The following is a 16,178-nucleotide window of genomic DNA, read 5'->3' as shown; positions in this document are numbered from 1 at the left end:
CATAAATTCACTGTCATCATCTCCAGCATCATTGGGACAGACTAATTCTAGCTGTCAGTTGCCCCGGTTGTGGTCAAGCATCGTCTTGCTAATACAGCTGACTGCCAAACACTTCAGTCTGAAAATAAACAGAACATGGGATTAATGCTCTAAATTGGAAGCAATAATAGCTAAATATCACCAACGTTGAACTACTTTTAACATGTGCTAATAGGTGGCACTGCCACTGGGTTATCCACAATTTGGTTGTAAAGTGTGACCATTTTAACTAACTGGTTAACCAGCTAGCTAGCTTTTTTTGCCAATGCGAGATGTGTTTAACTTGACAGTGGATTATATTACGCCAACCTTCGAGTAAATAAATAGCTAGCTTGCTAACTAGCTAGTTAGCTAGCAACGCTGAACTCCATGTAAAGAATGTCCATGCTTGCTGACTGACAATAACATGTTTGGCAATATTAACATTGATTTAACGCTAATACTTCCGAGCATCCCTATAATATATTTGTAGGAAGCTCGAGCTAGTTAGCTTGTTAACTAGCTAGCTAACAAGCCAATTCGTCAATCTCTGATTATGAAGCAAAATTAGACTGAATATGAAGATCTTTAGCTAATTTCCTTTTCCCAGTTAAATCAGTTTATTCGTTTTGACGATAATTCTCATTTACATCCGCGTTTTGTGTTTTTCTCCAGACGTTTCCAAGATAGCTAGCCAGCTATATTCCAAGAATCATCCACCTGTGTCAGGAACAAATACAGTCTGCTTGCTTAAAATGTCTTCAGCTTTTCCCGGCCTCCCGAAATGTATTTACTATCCGAACGCTCTCCAAAGACATGATTCCCGTCTGAAGATGCTTCTGGATGTGTCAAGCATACAAAATATGTTGCCACATTTCCAAACCGTGATTACAGCGCTGAGGTATAACGATATAAAGGAGCGCAGAGGGCGTTCACACTGTCATCAGCATCAGCAGCAAATGCCCGGCCCCTACCATCCCTCAGCCGCATACAGCGGTGACGTTTCACGCACGCGCATAGAACGAACCGCAGTCCAAAATACCTCTGTGTAGGCTTTTAATTGCATTGTCTAATCATTGTTAATCTCATACACTATATATACAAAAGTATGTGGACACCCCTTCAAATTAATGGATTCGGCTATTTCTGCCACACCCGTTGCTGACAGGTGTATAAAATCGAGCACACAGCCATGCAATCTCCATAGCCAAACATTGGCAGTAGAATGGCCTTACTGAAGAGCTCAGTGACTTTCAACATGGCAGTCATAGGATGCCACCTTTCCAACAAGTCAGTTCATAAAATTGCTGCACTGCTAGAACTGCTTTGGTCAACTGTAAGTGCTGTTATTGTGAAGTGGAAACATCTAGGAGCAACAATGGCTCAGCCGCAAGCTCACAGAACTGCCGTGTGCTGAAGCGCGTAGTGCATAAAAATAATCTGTCCTCGGTTGCAACACTCACTACAGAGTTCCAAACTGCCTCTGGAAGCAACGTCAGCACAATAACTGTTCATCGGGAACTTCATTAAATGGGTTTCCATGGCCAAGCAGCCGCACACAAGCCTAAGATCACCAAGCGCAATGCCAAGCGTCGGCTGGAGTGGTGTAAAGCTCGCTGCCATTGGACTCTGGAGCATTGGAAATGCATTCTCTGGAGTATCACGCTTCACCATCTGGCAGTCCGACTGACAAATCTGGGTTTGGTGGATGCCAGGAGAATGCTACCTGCCCCAATGCATAGTGCCAACTGTAAAGTTTGGTGGAGGAGGAATAATGGTCTGTGGCTGTTTTTCATGGTTCGGGCTAGGCCCCTTAGTTCCAGTGAAGGGAAATCTTACCGCTACAGCATACAATGACATTCTAGACAATTCTGTGGCAAGTTTAAAGCCCTTTTGCTGTTTCAGCATGACAATGCCCCCGTGCACAAGTGAGGTCCATACAGAAATGGTTTTTGAGATCGGTGTAGAAGAACTTGACTGGCCTGCACAGAGCCCTGACCTCAACCCCATCGAACACCTTTGGGATGAATTGGAACGCCAACTGCGAGCCAGGCCTAATCGCCCAACATCAGTGCCCGACCTCACTAATGCTCTGAATGGAAGCAATGTTCCAACATCTAGTGGAAAGCCTTCCCAGAAGAGTGGAGGCTGTTATAGCAGCAAAGGGGTGACCAACTCCATATTAATGCCCATGATTTTGGAATGAGATGTTCCATGAGCAGGTGTCCACATACTTTTGGTCATGGTGTGTATTTTTTACATCCATGGCAATGCACATTCTCCAAAAGACTTCAACTAGCACATTTACATTTGAGTCATTTAGCAGACGACTCTGTTAGTGTATACATTTTTCATACAGGCCCCCCGTGGGAAACGAACCCACAACCCTGGCATTGCAAGCGCCGTGCTCTACCAACTGAGCTACAGGGGACTACCATGACTAAACGGTCACGTGGAATTTGACTTCCGTCATGACTCGTGAACGCCGGTGTGGCGGTAATACGGTCAGCGTAACAGCCCTAGGTACATGGGGTATGATGTCTTACCTCTAGTTTGGGTACAGGGGATATGATAGGTATAATGGGTTTGATGTCAGTCAAGTACATAGCTCTGGAGAGCAGCAGCAGAGAGGGAGGAACGTTCTCCTTCAAGTGCAGGTCCAACCACTGTTGCATCTGCTGGCGTAGCTGGTCAGTCCCAGTGACCTCATCCCTCTGCTACGACACGCTGCCTGCAGCCAACAGTGATTGTGAGTGGTACCCGGCCTTTCTCATGTAGGCATTAGATTAAATGTTCTTGGTTTTCTTGGGCTTTGTTTAGCATGATAATGGTGAACGAATAATGTAAAGGGTATATTGAGAATAAGTTTAACATCTGAGCAACACTACACACATTGAATCCTAAGCAAAGGTGCCAATTTCTACTGCATTGTACGTTGGCGCCCCCCTCCGGCGGATTTTAGTTAATAAAAAATGTATAATCTCTCTGGCTATGCTATTGGTGCTACTGTTTCTTTCACCGTTTATATGGACATACAGTAGTGCAGGCTTATGTCAAAACTGAGTGTTTGCTTGAAGGAGTCATTTTGAATACTCAAGTTCAGTACATGTATGATGAGGTTAGAAAAGTGTTGTGATATTCAAAATGCAGGCAGAGTTTTTAAATGTCATTATGTCAAGGTTTATTAGGAAAAGTTCTGGACATTGTTTATGGAAATTGTAAGTGCTTTACAATGTAATTTCAACAACTAGCCTACATAATTCAACAACTACAGAAGGTGACTTTACTAATCACATTCATCAACATATTGATTCTTAATCCAAAGTAGTTATTGAAAGTAGTTAGTAAATTAGAATATAAAAAATGTTGTGGATTAACTCAAATTATCCAACACTTGAAACATGATTTGGCCCATCTATCCTGTTTTCAACATGTCTTTTTAGGTCAATATTTTTCAGTCAATATTTTTGTGTTTACCTCCTATTGTCCACTTAACCACTATCAGCTATGCTAGCTTTCCAGTCTCAAAGATCTTACATGGCAAATCCATTGATTTAGCAGATTATTCCAAATCTGCCACTTCATCTTCACCATTTACTTGTCTCTCTTCAGTTCAGCTGACCAATAGCCTGAAAGCAAAATAAACACTATTTAATTTGAAGACAGTATCTGCATATCAAATAATAAGTCAATGCTTCTCTATCTAAAGTGTCCTTAGGCAAAAGGCCACAGACTAAAATGGAACACAAGCCAGACAAATTAAGCAATCAGTTGTCCAACTCAGGGCAAAACACCACCCCTATATCTATGCCACTACTCCAGAAAAATATTTAGATTAAAGATAAATGCACTCTACTTATCCACAACACACTTCACAACGTTCTCCTCTCCTAGACCTACAGCTCCACCTCCTTTCCTGTCCTACACACCTGGGACGGGGGGAGGGCGTGTCAGAGTTTAGCAGATTGAGAGGAAGCTATACCGAGCAGCATGGACACGTCATTGGCTGAGGTGAGCCAGCTCCCGCCGTCAGCCACCATGATGTGGCCCGTCACATAGGAGGAGGCGCGGCTGGCCAGGAACAGCACGCTGTGGGCCATCTCAGTCTTGTTGCCTGCCCGCTGCAGTGGAATGGATGAGAAGGCGCCCATGCTGTCTGCTCTGTTGCCACCTGAAGACAAGAGAGAGAGAGGGGGGGGGGGGGTGCAAAGAGAAATGAGACTGAAGAGGACTTCATTTAGTTTACCTCTCCTAAGGCTCTGCTCTTGATAACTTTGACCTCACTAGCATAGAAATAACACTTCATTACCCAGATCTACTTAATCAAGTGAATACTAAAACCTACTTCATTAAAAGGTAGAAAAGAGTGGCAAGATTTATCACTAAAAAGTATGCGTGGCCATGTGTGAGTTTGGCACATGGCTTAATCAATCAAACGCGTTTATCAAATCCCAGCCAGGCAGCCACAGATCCTTACCCAGCCTACGGAAGCCCTCTGTCCCCGAAATAGGACCTGGTGCCAGGGTGTTAACCCTTACCCCACTTGGTCCCCACTCAACGGCCAGGTGCTTGGTCATGGCATCTGGGGGAGAGAGATGTGAACAGAAAAAGGGTAGTGGGATGAATAAAGAGGGGGGAAGTTGTTAGTGGGCTTGCTGTTATATCTGAGAAATAGTGCTGAATCACCTAAAGACTACAGCCATTTCTACCAAATACATACAACCAAATAAAAACATAACAATATAGTAACAATCATATAGTTATAACACTGTAACGTTTCTTACCATTGGCAGCCTTGGCAGAGCCAGCATGCACCTGGAGAGCCTGACCCCTGTAGCCGAGGGTGGCAGAGATGTTTACAATGGCACCCCCGTGGTCCTGAACACAAACATCAGACATGATCAAGTCTATCCATACATTTTAACTGAAGTATGACTATCTGAGGTAATAGCACAACAATGAAAACCAAACAGGAATATCCATGCAAGTCACGCAAAAGGTAGATAGTTAGATTGAAGGAAATTGATTGAAAAATCTCAGTGCATACTGAAAGTGTGCTGTACCTTGAACCACTTCTCATAGACCACCTTGCTGGTGTTAAATGTACCCATGGTGTCTATCTCCAAGACTGTCTTGAAGGCATTGAATGAGAGGGAGGTAGCAGGGCACAGGAAGTTTCCAGCAGCATCTATAAAATAAAATAGATTGCTACACAGTTCCTTACATATTTCAAACAACCAACGTTAACACGTTTCAATTAGAAATTGGGTATTAAAATGAAAATGTACAAATGGAGAGGAAGTTCAGATAAAGAGAGACAGATTGAAATATCGTGAAATGCAAATCAAGTTATTTACTTGTATAAGGAAGGGCCGTTTTTAAAATTATTATTTATCAAGGGTAACAAAAATGATAAAAGCCAGAACAGTTGATAAAGAGAGATAGATATAGCTTGAGAAAATGCAATAATTAAAACAAAATTACACTGCTTTCACCCCATCATGGCTTCACAATCAATTTCGCACACAATTTCACAGCAGATCCAATTTGTGTGTGTGGGTGGGTGCATGCACGTCTGTCTGTGCACACGTGTGTATTCTACATACTATTAATGAGGATATCAATCCTGCCCAGCTCTTTCAGCGTCTCGTCCACTGCAGCGGAGATGGTCTGGGGCTGTCGCACGTCAATGGTCAGAGGGAGACAGTGGCGTCCCGTCGCTGCCGTCAGCTTCTTAGCAGCCTGGAAGAAAACACAGACTATATACATCAGCATGATAAATCAACATTTATTTAAAGTTTATTCATTAAATCAACATAGTTTTTTGTTTGGTCTACTTGTTTACAAGATATAAGGGTAGTGACCTCTGTGAGCTTTTCAAAGTTTCTGCTGGCAATCACTGTGTCACAGCCGTGCCTGAAAGACACGAAAGGTGAGAGGTTAGGGGTGAGGGACAAGATGTTCTGTGTGTGATGACATGCTGCATAAGGTTTGAGTTGTCTCTAATGGTAGGTTGCGGATGACACAGGTAAGCTATAGGTAGAACACAGTGGCATAACGTAAGCAGTCCCTGGTGTAGGCAAAGTACAAGGCCATGGGAATGTGATAGATGAGGGGTGAGGGATGTATGGACATGTCAAGTGAAAGGTGCAAGGTTAAGGCTGAGATCATGTGATGTACCAAGAAGCCAAAGGTGACAGGCATCATTCAACGTCTTAGGTGAAGAGTGACATGCTCTATAGGTAAGAGGTGAGAGAAGATAGGCAGACACAGGCCGTGATAACACAACCAGAGGGTTAAAGTACAGTCTCAGGGAGCATGGAGGAGTACGTCAGAGACTCCAGGTACAGCACCTCATGAGCACTTCAGCTATGCGTAGTCCAATTCCAGATCCCCCTCCAGTTATGAACGCCACTTGGTCTCTGTGAAAATATATTGTTACAAAATTATGTACAGTACCGGTATTATACAGAGGGCCCTATGTCTGTCATCTTTTCCTATTACATCACTAATGGTAGTAACATTTACTTATAAAATCTACTGGCCATTGCTTTTGTTACATTATAGTCATTTAGCAGACACTCTTATCCAGAGTGACTTACAGTTAGTGAGTGCATACATGTTTTATTTTTTAATACTGGTCCCCCGTGGGAATCGAACCCACAACCCTGGCGTTGCAAGTGCCATGCTCTACCAACTGAGCTACACGGGACTACTTTTGTTCCAAGTGACAATGCACAGCTCAAGTACAGTTGGTACGTTAAGGTTGCATTTCCACTTACTTGAGTAAATCTGGACTGTAAATGTGAGTGTATGAAGTCATGCAGTCATCTGTGTCTACATCCTCAGGCACATCTCCCACCCTCTGTGGCTCTGCCATACTGATGTTCCAAAGGAGCCTGGCTGGAACAAAAATATGAATTCATTACACTTTTAAGGCACACTTTGTGCAATGTCCTATGTAGCAATCGCTGGGACATTTGGTGCATTGCAGACTGCAGTGGAAATGCATGGAAGAATGTTAAGTTGACGAAGTAAAGTGAAAGATATTTGTATAACCCAAAGATAACCCACAGCCAGTCGTTTCCAATGGGAGCAAATGAATCATAGTGGGCAGAACAAGCAAGGAGATGGGCAGAGCCAAGCACGAGCTAACGAGATCCTATTGGCGCGTTCTAGTATGTATTTGCATATTTCCGTTAGGGAACGTTTGTCTGTTAAGTGCTCGTGTGCAATAGCTCAATTCGCCCTTGCACTACTAAAATACCTTCTTCTTTTTTTACTTTCGCAAAAAGTAAAGTCTACTAAACTTAGTCCACTATGTTCGCAACATATTTTAGTTTTGAGAACAGAAATCTGTATTGAGATCAAACGTTTAATCGATGAGAAAATTAGCAGAATGTCGGCCAAAATCCATCTCGCTCCCATCTTCTCCCACTGCCGGCCACTGGGCTTCCTCTCATCACCACATTTGGTGTTGAGTGGAAACGCCAACCGGATGCTTCAGATTTGTACATCCGGTAAAACATCTGTCTCATTGTTCTATCTGTGGTAAAGTTGTACTCACCGACTGTGTTGTTGTGTTTTTCCTGTTGTAGCGTTTGCTCTGTAATGACAGCGACGCACAAACGTCTCTCGACGACCAAATGCACTCTGTTGCAGATTTACTTCACAAATTGCGACTGAAGACGTTTACAAATTCACAAAATTGTCAAACAGCAAATGTGCTCTCTGGTCATCAAGGTACTGTACCTTGAACCTATTTCTTGTGAAACGACAAGTGCATTTTGGGATATGTAGTTCGAGAGTGGTCTGTTCAAGAGCGCAAACGTCATACTCATGCTGTCATTCCGTACAGTAGTTTCCCATCCCATGCAGAGAATATAAAATGTGTTCCTTGCTTATTCATAAAAATGCAGAGATAGAATATCTAGTGTTGTTTTTTCTGTTGAGATGCTTAAACTATACTGAAAAAATATATAAATGCAACATGCAATAGTTACAGTTCATATGAGCAAATCAGCCAATTTAAATAAATTCATTAGGCCCTAATTTATGGATTTCACATGATTGGGCAGGGGCACAGCCATGGGTGGGCCTGGGAGGGCATAGGCCCACCCACTGGGGAGCCAGGCCCAGCCAATCAAAATTAGTTTTCCCCCACAAAAGGGCTTTATTACAGACAGAAATACTCCTCAGTTTAATTCAGGTGACTGGTCTCAGACGATCCCACAGGTGAAGAAGCCGGATGTGGAGGTCCTGGGCTGGCGTGGTTACACTTGGTCTGCGGTTGTGAGGCCGGTTGGACGTACTGCCAAATTCTCTAAAATGACTTTGGAAGCGGTTTATGGTAGAGAAATGAACATTAAATTCTCTGGCAACAGCTCTGGGGGACATTCCTGCAGTCAGCATGGCAATTGCACGCTCCCTGAAAACTTGAGACATCTGTGGCATTGTGTTTTGTGACAAAACTGCACATTTTAGAGTGGCCTTTTATTGTCCCCAGCACAAGGTGCATCTGTGTAATGATCATGCTGTTTAATCAGCTTCTTGATATGCCACACCTGTCAGGTGGATGGATTATCTTTGCAAAGACATGCTCACTAACCGGAATGTAAACAAATTTGGCAACAAAATGTTAGAGAAATAAGCTTTTTGTGCGAAGGGAACATTTCTGGGATATTTTAATTCAGCTCATGAAACATAGGACCAACACTTTATATGTTGTGTATTTATTTTTGTTCAGTATACAAATACCTCAAGGCTCACACAGACATGATAGACATGTTTCTAAATTCTACCTCAAGGCCAGAATGAATAAATCACTGCAGAACCTTCAGATAAGATACAGAAACAAAAAGGTCATTGTTCTCATTGTCAGAAGTGTTTCAGTAACACCATATTCTAGGTGTCCATTAAAGAAGCTTTCATTTGATGGATACCCACAAATATAAAGCATTTTTTATTTTATAATCTAAATGTATCTGTGCATGTTTAGGGAGCGCAATAACAGTGTCTCTTTTATGGCTCTTCATAACCAGATGTAAAAGTATTTCTGGTATTCCCTCCCACTTTACAAAACATTACCTCCTTTTCCAAATCAGAGGGATGTGGAAAACCATTGATCCCTTAGTTCATCTCCTATTACCCTCAGCTTTTTAGGATGGCACCAGGGAATGTTATTGCTGGTAAACTGACACCAGATTTAGCTGGTGAATGATATTAGTTTCCGGGGATCGATGCTCATCAGAGTACATTCAGATGGTGGTTGGCTTTCTCTCAATCTGAATTTAGGTATTTTATTGACGGGAAGAGCACTGTGAAATGGATCCCTCAGATAGTTCAGGACTAATAAATCCAAAGCACTTAGGCTGTGTGTATGCCAACAGTCTCCATTAATGCATGCCAGCCTGGACAGTTTGATCAAAAGTTTTCTGACTCCAGATAGTGAGGTGATGTGTTGTTATAATGCAACAATGTAGTAGTGATCGATGCTAGAGGAAAACATCAAGACATGTAAGTAACATATTTTTGGTGAGACACAGTCAAAGCTTGCAGAAGCTCTGTGGGGGGTTAAGAAATGTTTTCTTTGGTCTCCATTTTCTTCATGTCAAAATGTGTTTCCCTCTGAGTTTGATAGCTCACCACCAGGTTGTGTTAATTGGCAGGTTACAGTTTTAAAACACTAGCAGAGCCTGTAGAATGCTAACCCTCTTCCTCACAAACCATTAATAATACATAAACGAGCCAAACAAACATGACAGGGTTAAAGCATAAATACGGCTCTAGGTATCTCATTATTGCATATCCTCTTTCCTGACTCCAACTGTCACTCTAGTATTGTTTAATTAGCTCAGTCAATAATAGTATAATCAATGACAAGCAACGCTAATATGACGGGTAACCCTTTCCCTTGAGCCTCATCATGGCCAGATGAGGCAACATTATACTGTACTCATTACAACACATGCAATGAGCGTGAGCCTGTGTGTTCAAGTTCAGTTCATAACATAGAACAATTGTTTTAATAACAGTGATTCCCATTTCATTCTGTCTCAGTATCTGGCCATGAAAGGTGGATTATTTCCATAATTATTCAATATCTTCAATTAACATTAAAATATAACTTAACATTGACTTTGGTTGGAATGAAAACCTACTCCCTCTGGAACCTACTGTAAGCCAACACTCACTGTGCTGTTGGACAAGTCACTTCTGTATCATTGCCTCTATAACATCTCCTGATGTATGGACATTGGACAACCAGGTGAAATCAAGCATTAGTCTGTAGCATATCTGTAACATGTCTTGCGAGCCATAATCGAAATCTCAAGCTAGCTCGGATTTCATATTGTACATTCTCTTGTCGAGAGAAAATGGCGCCTATGCAAAGTCAACCGTTCACAGAGACTTCTTTCCATATCGGGCCTCATACTCCAGGGTTCATTCCTGTTTGCTCAAACACTGACAGTGGGTGCTTGACTATGATTTTAGTGTCTGGGTCTGTGCTGCGCTTCTCTTGGGCCCCATTTGAGGCTGGCACTGCTGCTGATGGTGCCTGCTCCTGCTCCAGCCCCATCAGCCTGGCGCTGGCCTCCCACAACCTCCGGGACACCTCCTGGTCGAGGGCCTTGGGTGCTGGCTCCTTCTCCATCATCACGTCGTAGTAGCGTCCCGTAACCCCCTCCAGCTCCTCGGCCACGGCCAGATAGACACTAGGCTGGGCCCCCAGCTCTGGCCCCTTCACTAGGAGGGTGAAGAACGGACCTGCAGGGAGAGGCAGAGACAGTAGGGGTCATTTGGAGCATTTTGTGAATAACTTTTCATGAGTGATTGGGGGCTTTAACTATGACCTACTGAGCCTATTAATCTAAAATTAGATGATGGTTTAGCAAACATTTTCAAGTGAGTGGATCTCTAAGTGTAATACACAATGAGAAGGCGGCGGACTCACTGAGCACTGAGCTGGAGAACTGCGATTGGTGGAGGCCAGTGTGTCTCCCCAGCTCTGTGGCAACGACCCCCGGGTGTAGGCAATTCACAGTGACCCCAGTACCTGTCACAACCACACACAACAGCGATTAACAACACAGTAATCAATATTGTAATCAATGGAAAATACAAACCCAACACAAAAATAACAAACCATCCCAAACAGAGTACAAACCTATCCACCCACGCAGAGAACACACACACATATACAGATCTACTGGACTTACCATCTAGCCTTTGGGCCAGTTCTCTTGTGAATAGAACGTTGGCGAGTTTGCTTTGGCAGTAGGCCCGTTTGGTGTCAAACTTCTTATTGTCCCAGTTGAGGTCGTTGAAGTCGATCTCCCCGACGATGTGGGCGAGAGAGGCCAGGTTGACCACTCTGCTGGGGGCAGAGTCCTTCAGCTTTTCCAGAAGCAGATTGGTCAGCAAGAAGTGACCTGAAGAAACAGAGGAACACAGTAACATAAACATATGACAATGTCCATATGCTTCTATATTATAGCTATGTATTTATAATCATAATACAATGTAAAGCAACAGTATGAAATAAAACATTGCACAAAGTGCACTCTAGTTGGAGTATTCGGGAACTCAGAAGCTTACCTAAATGGTTCACTCCAAACTGTATGTCAAACCCATCCTCTGTCTTCCCTGCTGGACATCTCATCACTCCTGCATTGTTTATCAGCACATCCACATGCTTTTCCTCTGCAACGACATGAAGAAAACACAAACACACACACACACACACACACACACACACACACACACAGATACACAAACATACACCATTGTCTGAGAATAGGGTGTAGCTCAACTCATAAAGGTGCAAAAGCTGCTTAAGTGACCATTACTTCCAATGTGTCTCATTTGAGTTGATGTCCCTCCAGTATGTACTTTAACTCACCTTGGTTGACTCTCTCTGCAAACTGGCGGATGGATTTGATAGAGGCCAGGTCTATGTGGTGTGCGTAAACATGAGGATTCAGTGTCTGCCCCCGGATCTCCTTGGCAGCCGCCTCACATTTCTCCATATCCCTGCACCCCATAATAATTCGACCGCCTGATTGGATGGAAGAGGATAGGAAATGGGAAAGAGTAGCTAGGTAACTAATATAATTAATCCTAAGGGAGTCGTTCTGGCTGGTTTCTCAAGCAATTATGCTTGCTTGAATTACTTGTAACAACTAGCCAATCACACAGTAGTAAAGACACAATAAATAATAATAGTAGAACTATAATAATAGTCAGTGACCAGAAAGGAATAAGTGCATTGTCTAAATATGTGCCCTGTAGCCTACTAATAAGCCCTTAAGTAAAATTGGTGGTTAGTTGCCGCTATTATGCAGCCAAATGTTCTGTACCTCTCTTAGCCAGTTCTTTGGCTGTCTCTTTACCAATCCCAGTGTTGGCTCCTGTTATGACCACTGTCTTCCCTGGTATTTTAGCCTTACTGGGACAAGGGCCTCCAGTAACATGGTTCCTATGGGGAGAGTGACTCATAATCATAATTCAGAGTGACACACAAGCTGTAAGAGATGGTTTAGAAAGGTTTTGGCTAAACATTACAACATGTTAAATAACACTGTGCATTACATATCTTTAACTGTGACACTGACAGTTTCATAACATCAAACTCCTGATTGGATTGGGAAGCTTTGTCAACCAGGTGCATAATACTACAGACGCACCAGCTGATGGCAGAAGGTATAGCTGTGTCAGGATTCTTCTAGCTTTTTGAGAAGAAAGGAATTTCTTAGGCTACTTACTTTAATAAAACAGCGCACCCAAACACTGTTCCAAAGACCGAGACGGGCAGAATATATTTGCTCATCGTTTACGAAGGTTTACACACAAAAGTAACATAAGACAGGTTATAACACCACTCACAAACAGGAGACTTTCATAATTTCCTCATGCACAAGGTTAAAGGCGCATGTTAATACACGTCAACCAATTCCCAGGCGTCTGACCAATCACAGCGAAGACATTCGCCAATGGCATTATGGGATTTATAGTGTAAGTGTTACCAAATATTGATTTATAACTGTGGTGTTACTCTCTTGTAAGACAAAATGTTAAAGGTGCTATAGAGAGAAATAGTAATGGCGTGTTTTTGTAGGCACTAACTCCACAATAGTTAGTTGGACAAAGCCTATGGGGAAATGAATGGCGTTTTTGTAGTTTTTTTGGATAAACACTGAAAATAAGGTCTGTGGTTAACACAGGCTTAGGAGATCTTATACATTTTGTTCTATGACATAATCTTCATCAGCTAACGCCACTTTTTGTGAATTTTGAAGCATTGATGTAAAAAAACAACAACACATAAAGCACATAAAGGCTTCAGAATTCATAAAGGTTATGTTAACTGACTGTTAGTATCTCATTGAACAAAACGTATATCATCTCATAAGCCTGTGTTAACCTCAGACCTTATTTTCGGCATGTATCCCAAAACCTTATTCTTTCCCCATTAACTTTCGTCATAGGGATGGCTGAACGAACCAGAGGTAACTCATTTTGGGGTTTTAGGACTACAAGCTGGCGAGCTATCTGAGAGGAAGAGGAAGAGCGAGGCCCAACTCAGCAGAAAATCTTTCGCCCTCCAACAGGTGGCGATATTTCGTTGTTTCGCCCACCAAGCAAGGAGTTTTTGTATGGAGGTCAATGAAGAGGTGTCGAATTTGGTTAACAAAAAAATGTATGGCTTATTTGCTATGTGAGGTTTATTTGATCTAATAGAAGTTTCATAATGCTTAAGTTGTTACGAGTGTGCTGATATAAGTAGGACAGTCGACATCCCGGCAACTTTGAGAAAAAATACTTTATATCAGAGTTGTCTCGAGATGGCTATGCATATTCATGGCATGAGGCTAGTAGCATAGCATCTCTTTCCATTGAATACAGGCAGTTGACGTCAACAACCCTCATCGAATATTTAAAAAAGGATTACAATAATGAGATGTATCCACCAATCCAAAGAAAGGATAGGCGGGAACTAGACAGCCCATTGTGCTGCTTTGTGGACAATGACTCCCATTATTAGGGCCAAAAACGGATATTTACTTGGTAATAAATCAAAGTCTTTGGAGTAGTTGTCCCAACTGACGAATACCCCTGCAAAAGCCTTAAGTGTAGTGTGACATTTTGATATTACCACTCTTGTGATGGGTTATAAGCCAGTGTCTGTCCATGTTTCCCAACTGTTATTTTTTTGTATAGTTTGTCACCGTTTTTTGGGGCTTTTTAAGAACAACCATCAATTAAGTATTTGTGAAAGTGTAGCACTAGTTCTACAGCTGCACCATTGAGAGTATCTTGACTGGCTGCATCACCGCCTGGTACGGCAACTGCAAGGCACCCGACCGCAAGGTGCTACAGAGGGTGGTGAGTACGGCCCAGTACATCACTGGGGCCGAGCTCCCGCCATCCAAGCCATAGAATGTACTCTCTGCTACCGCACGGCAAGCGGTAACAGTGCACCAAGTCTGGAACCAACAGGACCCTGAACAGCTTCTATCCCCAATCCATAAGAGTGCTAAACAAGACTGCTAAATAAATAATCAAATGGCTACCCGGACTACCTGCATTGACCCTTTTTTGCACTAACTCTCTTGCATTGACTCTATGCACACACACTGGACTCTACCCACACACTCACACATACTTACACTGACACACCTACACATACACACACAACAGTGGTGGCTGCTGAGGGGAGGACGGCTCATAATAATGGCTGCAACAGAGCAAATGGAATGTATTTAATACCATTCCACTTATTCCACTCCAGCCATTACCACGAGCCCGTCCTCCCCAATTAAGGTGCCACCAACCTCCTGTGATACACACGCACACTACAAACGGCCACACACACATAACGCGCGCACATGCATACTGACGCCACACACACACACACTTTTCACACTCACCACATACGCTGTTGCTACTGTATATTATCTATCCTGTTCCCTAGTCACTTTACCCCTACTATATGTACATAGCTAACTCAATTACCTCGTACCCCTGCATATCGACTCGGTACTGGTACTTCCTGTATAAAGCCATGCTATTTTTACTCGTTATTGTTTTTCGTTATTCACTGTGTATTTATTCCTCATGTCACTATTTATATTTTTAATCTTTAACTCTGCATTGTTTAAAAAGAGATCCGTAAGGAAGAATTTCACTGTTATTCTACACCTGTTGTTCACGAAGCATGTGCCAAATAACATTTTATTTGATTTAGAGCATTCAGTGAAAGTACTTTGTCAAATGTGTTTTACTGTAGCCTGTTTCAAACAAGCAAACCATTAAAAAAACTGTTTTACTTTGCTTGTTCCCTTATAAATGGGCCTAGAATCAATCAATCAATGAGCTTGACGCCTTGATAAGTTCCTTTCCTGAGGATGGCTCACCCCTCACAGTTCTGGGTGACTTTAACCTCCCTATGTCTGCCTTTGACTCATTTCTCTCTGCCTCCTTCTTTCCACTCCTTTCCTCTTTTGACCTCACCCTCTCACCGTCCCCCCCTACTCACAAGGCAGGCAATACGCTTGACCTCATCTTTACTAGATGCTGTTCTTCTACTAATCTCACTGCAACTCCCCTCCAAGTCTCCGACCACTACTTTGAATCCTTTTCTCTCTCACTCTCCTCCAACACTACTCACTCTGCCCCTACTCAGATGGTAATGTGCCGTCGCAACCTTCGCTCTCTCTCTTCCGCTACTCTCTCCTCTTCCATCCTATCATCTCTTCCCTCTGCTAAATCCTTCTCCTTCCGATCTCCTGACTCTGCCTCCTCAAGCCTCCTCTCCTCCCTTTCTGCATCTTTTGACTCTCTATGTCTGCAGCCCGTCTGGTGTTCAACCTTCCCAAGTTCTCTCATGTCACCCCGCTCCTCCGCACACTACACTGGCTTCCAGTTGAGGCTCGCATCTACTACAAGACCATGGTGCTTGCCTACGGAGCTGTGAGGGGAACGGCACCTCCTTACCTTCAGGCTCTGATCAGACCCTACACCCAAACGAGGGTACTACGTTCATCCACCTCTGGCCTGCTAGCCCCCCTACCTCTACGGAAGCACAGTTCCCGCTCAGCCCAGTCAAAGCTATTCGCTGTTCTGGCACCCCAATGGTGGAACAAGCTCCCCCACGACGC

The 16,178-nt window shown here is 43.1% G+C and overlaps 2 protein-coding genes across 5 annotated transcripts; both read right to left on the bottom strand.

The window, feature by feature from the left end:
• Positions 1-3,179: 3,179 nt before the first annotated feature.
• On the bottom strand, positions 3,180-7,800 carry decr2 (2,4-dienoyl CoA reductase 2, peroxisomal). 4 transcript variants are annotated; one of them, XM_084157226.1, is made up of 10 exons: positions 7,586-7,800; positions 6,801-6,921; positions 6,372-6,440; positions 5,883-5,934; positions 5,625-5,760; positions 5,082-5,206; positions 4,803-4,896; positions 4,496-4,600; positions 3,948-4,189; positions 3,180-3,647 (listed from the first exon to the last, which is right to left on the bottom strand). In XM_084157226.1, exons 2-9 carry the CDS (start codon positions 6,896-6,898, stop codon positions 3,969-3,971), a joined length of 900 nt encoding a protein of 299 aa, XP_084013352.1. In that variant the 5' UTR covers positions 6,899-6,921; positions 7,586-7,800; the 3' UTR covers positions 3,180-3,647; positions 3,948-3,968. The 4 variants fall into 4 exon arrangements, with proteins under 4 accessions (XP_084013352.1, XP_084013350.1, XP_084013353.1 ...); XM_084157224.1 differs by having other exon boundaries at positions 4,001-4,189; XM_084157227.1 differs by having other exon boundaries at positions 6,801-6,917; positions 7,586-7,792.
• Positions 7,801-8,929: 1,129 nt separating this feature from the next.
• On the bottom strand, positions 8,930-12,957 carry LOC311106031 (retinol dehydrogenase 13-like). The gene is made up of 7 exons (XM_084148303.1): positions 12,783-12,957; positions 12,378-12,496; positions 11,921-12,076; positions 11,617-11,721; positions 11,238-11,450; positions 10,973-11,074; positions 8,930-10,785 (listed from the first exon to the last, which is right to left on the bottom strand). Exons 1-7 carry the CDS (start codon positions 12,845-12,847, stop codon positions 10,448-10,450), a joined length of 1,098 nt encoding a protein of 365 aa, XP_084004429.1. The 5' UTR covers positions 12,848-12,957; the 3' UTR covers positions 8,930-10,447.
• Positions 12,958-16,178: the final 3,221 nt, after the last annotated feature.

Source organism: Coregonus lavaretus, assembly GCF_964263955.1.
Source record: "Coregonus lavaretus genome assembly, chromosome: 1".
Classification (NCBI taxonomy): domain Eukaryota; kingdom Metazoa; phylum Chordata; class Actinopteri; order Salmoniformes; family Salmonidae; genus Coregonus; species Coregonus lavaretus.
The sequence above is the reverse complement of the archived record's forward strand: the minus strand, read 5'-3'. Positions and strand labels throughout refer to the sequence as shown.